This window comes from Leptonychotes weddellii, chromosome 14 (genome assembly GCF_054177405.1).
Source record: "Leptonychotes weddellii isolate Sample4059 chromosome 14, ASM5417740v2, whole genome shotgun sequence".
Classification (NCBI taxonomy): Eukaryota; Metazoa; Chordata; class Mammalia; order Carnivora; family Phocidae; genus Leptonychotes; species Leptonychotes weddellii.
In genome coordinates, this window is record NC_138382.1 from 31,665,961 (window position 1) to 31,678,386 (window position 12,426).

General features: G+C 36.6%; 1 protein-coding gene across 12 annotated transcripts in view; it reads right to left on the reverse strand.

The window, feature by feature from the left end:
* MPDZ (multiple PDZ domain crumbs cell polarity complex component) overlaps positions 1-12,426 on the reverse strand; it is a 164,863-nt gene that overhangs the window by 49,006 nt on the left and 103,431 nt on the right. For all 12 annotated transcript variants that reach the window (XM_081802990.1, XM_081802989.1, XM_081802986.1 and 9 more), the window contains 2 exons: positions 11,579-11,683; positions 9,247-9,339 (listed from right to left, as the gene is read on the reverse strand). In XM_081802990.1, the coding sequence (XP_081659116.1) occupies positions 9,247-9,339; positions 11,579-11,683 (198 nt within the window). The remainder of the gene's footprint in view (positions 1-9,246; positions 9,340-11,578; positions 11,684-12,426) is intronic.

Here is a 12,426-nt window from a genome sequence, read left to right on the forward strand (position 1 = left end):
TTATGCACAAACAATGAATCATGGAACACTTCATCTAAAACTAATGATGTAATGTATGGGGATTAACATAAGAATAAAAAAAAATTAAAAAAAATAAACAATCTGATTTAAATGGGCAAAGGAATTAAACAGACACTTCTCCAAAGAAGATATACAAATGGTCCATAAGCATATGAAAAGATGTTCAACATCACCGATGATTAGGGAAATGCAAATCAAAACCATAATGTGATACCACCTTGTACCTACCCACTGGGATGGCTACTATCAAAAACAAAAAAACAAAAAACAAAAAACAGACACCGGGGTGGCTCAGTTGGTTAAGTGTCTGCCTCTGGCTCAGGTCATGATCCCAGGGTCCTGGGGTCCTTTCCCACATCAGCCTCCTCGCTCAGCAGGGAGCCTGCTCCTCCCTCTCCCCCTCTCCCCTGCTCATACTCTCATGCTCTCTCTGTCTCTCTCTCTCTGACAAATAAATAAATAAAAATCTTAAAAAAAAGAAAGAAAAGAAGTGTTGGCAAGGAGAAACTGGAGAAATTGGAATCTTGTGTACTGTTGGTAGAATGTGAAATGTTGTAGCCACTACGGAAAACAGTATTGAAGTTCCTAAAAAAAATTAAAAATAGAATTACCCTATGATCCAACAATTCCATTTCTGGGCATACATCCTCTCAAAATTAAAGAAAGGTCTTGAGGAAATATTTGTACAGCCATGTTCATAAGAAAAATCATTCAAAATAACCAAGTGTCCATCTAAAGATGAATGGATAAACAAAATGGTATATACATACCATGGAATATTATTTAGCCTTAGAAGGGGAAAAAATTCTGATACATGCTACAACACAGATGAACCTTGAAAACATTATGTTAAGTGAAATAAGCCAGCTAAGTGAAATAAAGGACAAATACTACACAAATTCATTTATATGATGTATCTAAAATAGTCAAATCCTACACATACATGAGTGTGTAAATACACACACACACACACACACTCTTCAGTGATGGTAAAAAGTTCCATGAGACAAATGAAAAGGAGACACAATGTACTAGAGAATGGTAAAAAGTTCCATGAGACAAATGAAAATGGAGACACAATGTACTAGAACTTTTGGGATGAAACAAAAGCAATTCTGAGAGTGAAATGAATAGCAATATATGCCAACATTTAGAGACTAGAAAGATCCCAAATAAGCAACGTAACTCTATGTTTTAACCAACTAGAAAAAGAATAAACTGACTCCAAATTCGGCAGAAGGAAGGCGAGAGTAAAGATGACAGCAGAAACAAATGAAATAGAGAAGAGACAAATAATAGAAAAGACTAACCCAATCAAGAGTTGGTTCTTTGAAAAGATAAACAAAATTGACAGGCCCCTAGCTACACTAACCAAGGAAAAGGGACCCAAACCGACAAAATTATAAATGAAAAATAAGACATTATAACTGTTAGCACAGAAATTCAAAGGATCACAAGAGGCTATTATGAACAACTATACACCAACAAACTGGACAACCTAGAAGAAATGGAAAAATTCTTAGAAACATACAACTTACTAAGATTGAATGAGAAAGAAATAGAAAATCTGAATAGACCAATAACTAGTAAGGAGATTGAATCAGTAATCAATAGTCCCCAACAAAGAAAAGTCCAGAACCAGATGGCTTCACTGGTAAATTTTACTAGTCACTTAAGAAGAATAAACACCAATCTTTCTAAAATGCTTCCAAAAATCAAAGAGGAAGGAACGCACCCAAACTCATTGTACAAGATCAGCATTATCCTGATACCAAAACCAGAAAAGGTCAGTACTAAAAAAGAAAACTACAGTACACAATATTGCTGGTGAATATGTATGCAAAAATTCTCAATAAAATATTAGCAAACTGAATTCTGCAGCACATTAAAAGGACCACACACCAAGATTAAGCAGGATGTATCCCTGGGATGCAGGGATGGTACAACCTAGGCAAATCAACCAATGTGACAAATCACATTAATAGAACAAAATAAAAGAATTATATGAACATTTCATAGACAGAGGGAAAAAAAGCATTTGACAAAAGCTGACATCCTTTCATGATAAAAACTCAACAAATTAGGCATAGAAGGAACATATCTCCACATAATAAAGGCCATATATACTCCCTGCTCAGCAGGGAGTCTGCCTCTCTCTCTGACCCTCCCCCCTCTCATTCTCTCTCTCAAATAAATAAATAAAATCTTTAAAAAAAAAAATAAATAAAGGCCATATATAGCAAGGCTGAAGCTAACATCATACTCAATAGCGAAAGGATGAAAGCTTTTCCTCTAATATCAGGAGTAAGACAAAGGTGCCCACTTTGACCACACTTAGTCAACACAGTACTGGACAGCCTACCTACAGCAATCAGGCAAGAAAAATAAAAAGTATCAGACTTGGAAAGGAAGAAGTAAAACTGTCTCTATTTGTAGATGACATAATTTTACATATTAAAAAATCCTAAAAACTCAACCAAAAAACTGTCAGATCTAATCAATGAATTCAGTAAAGTTGTGGGATACAAAATTAACATGCAAAAATAAGTAGCACTTCTATACACTAATAACAAACTTTCTGGAAAAAAAAATCGATCGCATTTACAATAGCATCAAAAATAATAAAATAGTAATAACACTTAAAGAGGAAATATCTCTACTCTGAAAACAAGACATTGATAAAATAAATCAAAGAAGACAGAAATGGAAAGGTATCCTGTGTTCATGGGTTGGAAGAATATTGCTAAAACATGAAATGCTATCAAAAGCCATCTACAGTGGGGCGCCTGGGTGGCTCAGTCGTTAAGCATCTGCCTTCGGCTCAGGTCATGATCCCAGGGTCCTGGGATCGAGCCCCGCATCGGGCTCCCTGCTTGGCGGGAAGCCTGCTTCTCCCTCTCCTGCTCCCCCGCTTGTGTTCCCTCTCTCTGTGTGTCTCTCTCGGTCAAATAAATAAATAAAAAATCTCTTTAAAAAAAAAAACAAAACAAAAGCCATCTACAGATTCAATGCAATTCCTACCAAGATTCCAAGGGCATTTTTTAAAGAAATAGAAAAAACACTGATGAAATTTATATAGAATCACAAAAGACTGAATAGTCAAGGAAACCCTGAGAAAAAAAGAACAAAGCAGGAGGCATCACGCTTCCTGATTTGAAGCTATACTATAAAGTTTTAAGTCATCAAAACAGTCTAGTACCAGCATAAAAACAGACACATAGACCAATGGAATAGAATCAAGAGCCCAGAAATAAACCCAAGAATATAAGGTCAACTAATATTTGACAAGGGAGGCAAGAATATTCAATGGAGAAAAGACAGTCTCTTCAGTAAATGGTGCTGGGATAATTGAATATTTACATGTAAAAGAACGAAGGTGACCCATATTTTACACCACTCACAAAAATTAACTTGGATTAAGGACTTAAATGTAAATCCTGAAACCTACTGGATGGATTAAGGACTTAAATGTAAGACCTGAAACCTACTGTGATCATCTTTCTACAATATATATAAAATCAAGCCAACATGTTATATGCCTTACATCACTTACACAGTGATGTATGTTCAATTATTTCTCAGTAAAACTGGGGTTAAAAGAAAGTAGAATGGTGGTTGTCAGCAAGTGGGGAGGGCAGAAATGGGGAATTATTATTTAATATTTACTGCAGACAGATTTTCAGTTTCGTAAGATGATCTAAGTGTTCTGGAGATAGATGGTAGTGATGGTGACACAGCAATGTGAGTGTTCTTAATGCCACTGCTCTGCATACTTAAAAATGGTTCACATGGTCAAAAATTATAACTAAATTTTAAAAAATGTAATAAAATGTAATATAAGTTAATTTTTGCCAATTTTATCAATTTATTAAGGTTTTAACAGTAGTAAAACAAAATCATTTTGTTTATTTAAGATTTTATTTTTTGACAGAGAGAGACAGAGAGAGGGAACACAAGCAGGGGGAGTGGGAGACGGAGAAGCAGGCTTCCTGCTGAGCAGGGAGCCCGATGTGGGACTTGATCCCAGGACCCTGGGACCATGACCTGAGCCAAAGGCAGACGCTTAACGACTGAGCTACCCAGGCACTCCAACAAAATCATTTTAAATAGTTTCCCAATTATGTGTTTTATAGGGTCTGATAAACACTAATGTATTTCTGAAGCTGATTTGTTACAAGTAAATACTGGACTCACACTCCAGGCTGGGACGTGGACCGATATAAAAGTACGATTTTCCAGGAGCTCTGATATTGCAGACATTAAGTAATCAAGAAATTCAACGACTCCTGAACAGATGGTAACTTCTAAGCTTGGCAATCAAATCAAGGAAAAGAACATTCCTGCACATGCTATGTCAGAGGCTGATCCCTGTAGAAGTCTTCTTTGCCAAGGCAGACCCAGTAACTAACAGTCAGGGCATGGGAAGCAGGGGCTGACAGTACCCTTCATGATTTGATCCCACCACCACCCCCCTAAACTCATCTCCCACAGCTCTCTGGCCTCCGCTCTCCACTCCAGCTACCACAGCATCTTCTTGCTCTTCCTGAAGTTCATCAGGCATGCTCTCCCACTTTGGGGCATTGGTGCTTGCTACCTCCTCTGCCTTGAATGTACTTCCTCCACCCGTGTAACACACACAGACACTCAGAGTTAATAACTGCATATAGCTGTAAGAGCTATGAATGCAGTAAGTTCCTGTCTTACGAAAAGGCTGGGACAGAAGAATAAGGACATTTGCAGTGAGGTGTCTGGCTGCGAGGAGAAACGCAGAGAACTCTAGCCAAGAGCTCTGAGATAATGAGACTGTAATCGGCTCTGTGCTGCAGGAAGGGAGTCAGTGTTGGACGTTAAACAGGAGAAGAGAGCATGGTCCAAACAGATGCCCTCAATCTGAGGAGCTTTGAGGAGATCCCAGAGGAGAGGAAAGGTTGGAGTAAGGACTCTCGTGTGGTGAGAGCGATCCAGTAAGAAAAGGCTGGGGATAAAAGAGCACTGGGGGTGGGGGCTGGGGGGGACTACAGCCCCCAGTCAGATGGAGGTACCCGAGGTCAGCGTTTTTTTTCCTTATTAGAAATCTAAAATCCTAGAAACTCTATTTAGTTTGAAAGGATGTCACCATGTTCCTGAATCTTAATAACGTTTGTTTGAATAGTTTAAACTAGTTAAAATCCTAGTCATCATTTTCTTTCACTATGGGAATTCTGTGAAAGACAAGAACCAAAATCCTTCCTTGTTTCTGAAAGCAGTTCCTAAGATAACAAGGCGAAATAAAGAAGTCAGTATATTTAGCCATTTGTAGTAAACATTTAAGAATCCAGAATACATTCGTAGGACTACTTAACCCTTCTCTTATAAAGGAAAAAATAAATTAAAAAAAATGAAAGAAAATGTCTCCTAGGGTTCTCTGTAGTTAGTGTGAATTGGAAAGTGATTCTTATAATTTCTTAAATAATAAAAATAATAGCAGCAAACACTCAAGAGCTTATTTTGTGCTCAGCATTATTCTCTAGGTGAATTCCACATACTTTCATTTAATTCTCACTTCATCCCTATGAGATGGATACTCTTTTTTTTTTTTTTTTGAGATGGATACTCTTATTAGCCCCATTTCATAAAGGGAAGAGGAGCAGAGAAGTTAAACAATCTTTGGATAATAGCCCTGTACGCTTACATGGGGTCTGGCAGACAGCAAAGTGTTTTCAAATACAGTGTACTCTCTGAAAGAAAGGCCATAACTACTTAAAATACTGGAGAAGATTGAAGAGGAACACAGAGCTGCCAAAATGACCACAGTGCTGAGGAACCAGACTCCCTTACTGAACGGAACATGGGAAACATTCCTTGGACAGAAAAAGGAGACCTATAAAAGTAAAGTTTTAGAGAACATGTTCAGAGTTAGTTGTATGGAAAAGTGGCAGCCTTTCTTGAGCCCTATACACAGGCTTACAAAGAATGAAATTCAGAAAAGCAAAGGTAAAAGGGATCTGAGCCCAGGCTGCCTGAGCTCTGAACTGAGTCCCTGGGTTTGAGTCCTGATTTTTTACTACTTAACAGTTGTGTGACCCTCTGCAACTTATTTAGTCTCTCTCTTACCTTCCTCTGTGAAATGGAGCCAGTAAGTCGCTCTACATCAGTGTTTGCTGTGAGGATTAAATTAATGAATGTATGCAAAGTGCAACACGAAGCTTTGGCATACAGCAATCAATCAATCAATCTTTTATTACTCTTATTATGATGATTGAGATTATGATTACTGAAGCAATGTAAGCAAGATACAAAATTCAATCCACATGGACAAGTGAGAAAATGTGCACCCCACCACCTTAATCCTGTTTTGCTCAGACATTGTTTATTAAGACAAGATACCATTTTCTAACTATCAGGTTGACAAAAACGTGTTGTTTCAATGATCATATGATGTGGCAACAAGGATGTGAGGAAAAGGAAACTCGCATATATTGAGAATTGAAGTAAAAATTGGTACAGCCACCATAAAAAGCGAGTTGACAACTTCTGATAAAGTAAACAGTACATTTAAATCTATGAGCCAGGGGCACCTGTGTGGCTCAGTCAGTTAAGTGTCTGCCTTCAGCTCAGGTCATGATCTCAAGGGTCCTGGGATAGAGCCTGGTGTGGGGCTCCCTGCTCAGCGGGGAGCCTGCTTTTTCCTCTCCCTGCCTCTCCCCCTGCTTGTGTGCTTTCTGTCAAATAAATACATAAAATCTTTTTTAAAAAAATAAATAAATCTATGAGCCAGCAATTCCTCTTATGGATACGTACCTATATAAATTCTCATAGATATATATATATATATAAGGAAATAGAGATATTTATTGCACAGAATTATTATATTAGTAAGTGTTAAGTAGTCAAATATTGACCTGGGAATAAAGGGTGGTGTATTCATACATTGAAATTCACTGCAACTACACTGAATGAAGTGTCATCACGAAAGACATCCAAAACACTGGACTGAGAGAAAAGTAACAAGCTGGAAAGTGATACACAGAGTATGCTACCTATTCTGTAAATGGAAATCACATGCAAAATAAAAGTAACAGCTTATTTATGATCTTAAAATTTGTATTTTCTAAAAATATTCTCTATTTCCACATAAAGTAAACTTCTTTTAACAGTATAAATGAATGTCCCATCACGTTTCCCATGTTGTAAAGCATATTCATAACACTTGCTCTTAATTTATTAAAAGTTCTGGTTATTTTGGTAAGCATCCACTTACTATTCTGTGAACTTTTCCCAAAAAAGTACGTTTGTTAGTGAGTGCAGTGTATCTTCTTAAGATTTCTTGAAGCTCCACACATATTCTCTCCATAAGGTAGTTACCACCTTTAGAGATATCTCAGGCTGATATGAAGATTAAAGTGAGGCTAAAAGTATAAAAATCTCCCAGTTCAGAAACTACACCCAAATTTTTCTCATAATAAAATTTCAAAGTGATTCCTGTGTCCAACATTTTCTATTTGCTTAGTTATTAGTGATGATGGTGATTATCAACCAGGCCAGCCCCTGAGACTTGGTGCTCACTATGCTAAAAATTTTACATGCTTTATTGCAGTGAATTCTCCAAATTTAAAAGATTCTATTATTAATCCCATTTTACAGATGAAGTAACTGAGAGCTAGCAGAGATTAAGAAATTTACCTTAAGGGGCGCCTGGGTGGCTCAGTTGGTTAAGCGACTGCCTTCGGCTCAGGTCATGATCCTGGAGTCCCGGGATCGAGTCCCACATCGGGCTCCCTGCTCAGCAGGGAGTCTGCTTCTCCCTCTGTCCCTCCCCCCTCTCATGCTCTATCTCATTTTCTCTCTCAAATAAATAAATAAAAAATTTAAAAAAAAAAAGAAATTTACCTTAAGAACTGTCAAAGTTAGAATTCTAACATGGCTCTTATGGATGCCAAACATTTTGCATATTGCCTTCTAAATTCTACTTTTCCTCCAACAGCATTATTAAAACTGAAAAATCTATCTTTTTCTTTGCCTGTGATTACTGTCCTCCAACAAAATTCAAGTTTATCACTATGATCACCAGCTACAAAATAATTTCATCTAACTCCCTTTTGCTTTTATCCTCATATAAATAAGAAATGACATATTTTCTGCCACAGATCTAGCATTTATATTCTGTTCTCAATGTGAGTAATGATGTAGAGAGACCTTGATTTCTTTAAGTAGGCTAATAGCTTTTTAAAGAATTCCAATCAAAAAGTCATTTTAAATGGCCAGTAATGCTTATTGTTTTTTGTGAAAGCAATATAGTATGTTTTCTATACTTTGAATAGGACTCAACCTAAAAATGTTTAAATGTAAGCAACGAAAACCATCGAACCATGTTACATCTCTGAAGAGTAGAAATTTTTCTCTCTGGAGTATTTTATGTATTTATTGTAGAATAAATATTAAGTGTTTCCTAAGTGCAAGAAATCATTATGATGGTCACCTGTGGATCTGTTTAGAGGGGATAGCCAAGACGACTAATATTTTACACTTAATATATTTTACATTTACCTTACATTTTTCTTTAATTATTTTGTGTGTCTCCACATCTTGCCTATCCCAGTACATGACACTTCCTTGAAGGCAGGATTTAGGTCTCATACTTGCCTGTTATTCACAAAATCATCTGCATCCACAATCAGGACTCAATAAATTCCTATGAAACTGAATTTGATTTTACTCAGCATGAACACAAAAATATGCCTTAGTGATGCACAGCGATATATCTGAACATATTTAGGAAAGCTATTTTTCTACTATATATGAAATTGGTTCCAGACAGAGCATGGGTTAAAATAACTGCAGGCTGTGATAACAAGATGCTTACACACACACACACACACACACACACACACACACACATTTTGAATATATATGTTACAAATGCTAGAGAAAATTTAAATTAACATTTGGTGGTAAACCCAAGATTGAACTCTATAGAAAATATTATCCATTCCAACTACCTATGCATAATTTTCTCTAGTTAATCATATTTAGCCCCTACTATGTGCCAAACCCTTGTATACGTGTTTAGTTTAGACCCTGTGTAATAACACAGTATCCTCTCCACTGCACACAGGAAGAAATGGAGGGTAAGGGATATTAGAACACCCTACCCTATGTCACAGTGCCAAGTTGTAATCCAGTACTTAAAACCACACCTCCCTATCTTTAAACACTGAGTAGGCAGAAGACAGAAATAGTTCTTACCGCCTGGGCTGGTTCCAATTACTGTATGCTGAATTTTGAAGCTCACTTTCTTCTCCCTCTCCTTCTTCTCGCTCTGGTAGTTCTGGAATGTCTCTGTTAAAAATTTACACAGTGAATACTCCAAAATCCTAGTAAAACTGTGCAAGTTTGTCTTATATATACTTTACTACTGATTTGCTAAAAATCAGAACTACTTCATATTTTCACCATACTTGGCCCATTTTACATTAAGGGGGAAAGAAAACCTAATCAAATGAAAATAAAAACCTGACATTAGAATCAATCTACCATAACTTAGTCTGGAGATAGAGCTGAACACTAAAATTCTTAGCTAGTCTGTTTCTTTCCCAAGGAAACGTGGGAGAATAAGGAAAAGGAACAAGAAGGGGAAAATATCAGAATGAAAGAAAAAACTTCAAGTATTTCTTAAACACAACATACAAAAGGTAGAAGCACCATATGGGTTATAAGCTTACATAGCCCTGATCGATCCCTGACTTGAAAGAACTTATCATCAAGTAAGGCAGAAATTTAGCATCTCTGTCTCCTAAGAATGGGCCAGTGTTTTCCCTTCAAGAAAAATATAAAATGCTTAAAGTCCAACTTCACTCCAGCCAGAAGGACCACACACAGAATACTCCTTACAGAAAGCAGTTCACGATGTCCTTCTATTTAAGGTCACTTTTCAATTTCTGTAGGAATTCAATTTTGCCAAATGCCAGGCATAACAAAATGTGTCCAGTCTGTTAACTAATTGTAAATTAAACTATAAATAACCATATTGATAAATACTTTGTTTTCCCAAACGTAGACTTTGTATTAATGAGTGACATTGTAAGGGCAATAGAGAATGGTTAAGCAATTATGGTGTGTCCTTAACACTGTTAGTTAAACTTGGCTTTCTAAAGATGAATGTCCACATATTCCTTTGAAAGCAAAGAAAGCTATAAAAATTCTGATTTAATAAATGTTTGCAACTGATTTTTATAGAAACTGAATAATCTAAAGAAAGTATACACTCAAATTATATCTATTCTCCAGTGACAGGAATACTGAACTCTGTCAAATCACATAACCTTTTGACTCTGAGATCAGAAGTCATAAAACCCAATAATTGTCTGTGTTTGAATATGTTTCACAACATCTTTGGAAAGCAACTAACTGTCCAGGGTCTCCCTAAACATGTCATTCTTCCTTTGACCTAAATGTTAGATTTTTGCTTTTCAACTGTTAAGGGAAAATCTATCTGCCTAGCTGTACTACCTACTGTTGTATGTTTGAATTCCTCTCCTGAGCAAATTGAGGAAGAAGGTTCTGAATGAGGCTGGGATCCAACAGCCTAAGCCTGACAGTGGGACAAGACTTTTGGGAATGGATCCACATAACGGATTTAATTTAATTTTATTTTTTCAAAAAGGGGATTTTTAAAAAGGATGTTAAGAAGCAGACTGAGAACAAGATAGACTGAGGGAAGCTGTATCCTGAAGATGCAGGGCAGAGAGATGAACAGGAGTCTAACCCTCAGGAAACAGAGTTGGAAGGAATAGGAGAGAAGAAGCAAGGTATGGAACACAGACAATAATGAGAACTTAAAATGAGTTCCGAAAATATTCAGTGACAGCCATGGGGAGGGGGAGGATCTTACCCATCAAGTCCAAGCTCAGGGGGCTACTCAGACACACTCTCAGATATAGTGGATCACATCTTCCTGCCTTTTTAGCTATAAAAAGACTAACATCCTGAATCCTCTGATACAAAACCCCCATTTTCTTCAAACGATTCTATAATCCATGAATCCTTTCATCAACCCAGATAAGCCCCTATAAATGTGTTGGTCATTCCTTATGTTGTTAATGCTCATGATGTTCAGCTCAACACTTTCCAAAAAAGTAAGAAATAACCATTAAAAATGTTTCTGAATCTGTATGTATGTTAATAAAAAAATAAAATTTCTGAACATGTTTGAAAACATTTATGAGAGAGGAAAAGGCATGATACAGTATCATACAAACTGTAGGCGCCAGTGAATTAATGAAATAATACTGAGATCTGAGAATTCCCCAAACTTAGTATATGAAGAGTACTATGCAGAGTGGTGCAGCTTAAGATGATTTTAATTTCTTGATTTGAGTTTTCATGTATTTTCCACACTGTATGATACTTTCTTAAGTAATGGGGAGGACGGGGTGAATTTTTTTTTTTTTAAAATCTGGAAAGAGACAAAAGGAAATCATTCTTTTTCATTGCTAGTCCTGCTGACTCTGGCTTCAAAGTCTCCTTTGGAACTTGCTGCATCATTCACTCCCTGCACCAAGCTCACTGCTTCACTCACCTGCCAGAGGATGAAGAAAAAATATCCAGGGTCATTATTCCTCCAGATTGTTGCCCCAAACTTATTTTGAACTCTTCCAAATGTTCTGCGGGCACATAAGTAATTCTGGAACAGAACACAGTCCATGAAAAAAAAAAAAAGAAGGAAAGCAAAGTTGTGCCTAACAGGAAAAGATTCCAAAATACAGAAATAAAATGATCTTGTCCCTTCATCCCTACTTTTTCACACAACTCATTTAATCAGCTTACTCAGCAGAGACTCCAAACTTCCAAAGGATAAAGCATCCTATATGCAAAAATAACAGATTAAAGTTTAAAGTTTTTACTTTAAATTTTAAACAACAATTAAACTTTAAAATGCTGATAAACTATATGTTTACCAATAATCATATGGGGGAGAAAAGCAGCATTATTTCAATTTCCAAATAACAAAACTAACAGCAATTTTTAGAAAGATCTATTAATCCTGGGGCACCTGAGTGGCTCAGTTGGTTAAGCGTTTGCCAGGGTCCTAGGATCCAGCCCCTCCTGCAGCTCCCTGCTCAGCAGGGGGGAGGCTGCTTTTCCCTCTCCCTCTGCCCCAACCCCAGCTCGTGCTCTCTCTCCCTTTCTCAAATAAATAAATAAAATCTTTTTAAAAAGATCTATTAATCCTTACAAATATAACTGTCAGTAATAACATTAATTTCATCCAAAGACTTTTGGGTTCCTTAGCAGGAACAAATTACACATACTCTGCTAAAATACTGGCTACCCCAAATTACTTTACATTCTTCCATAATACATAATTAATTATGGGAATTAACAAATATATAATAATTATATGTTAGCTCTATTAAGTTATGAACC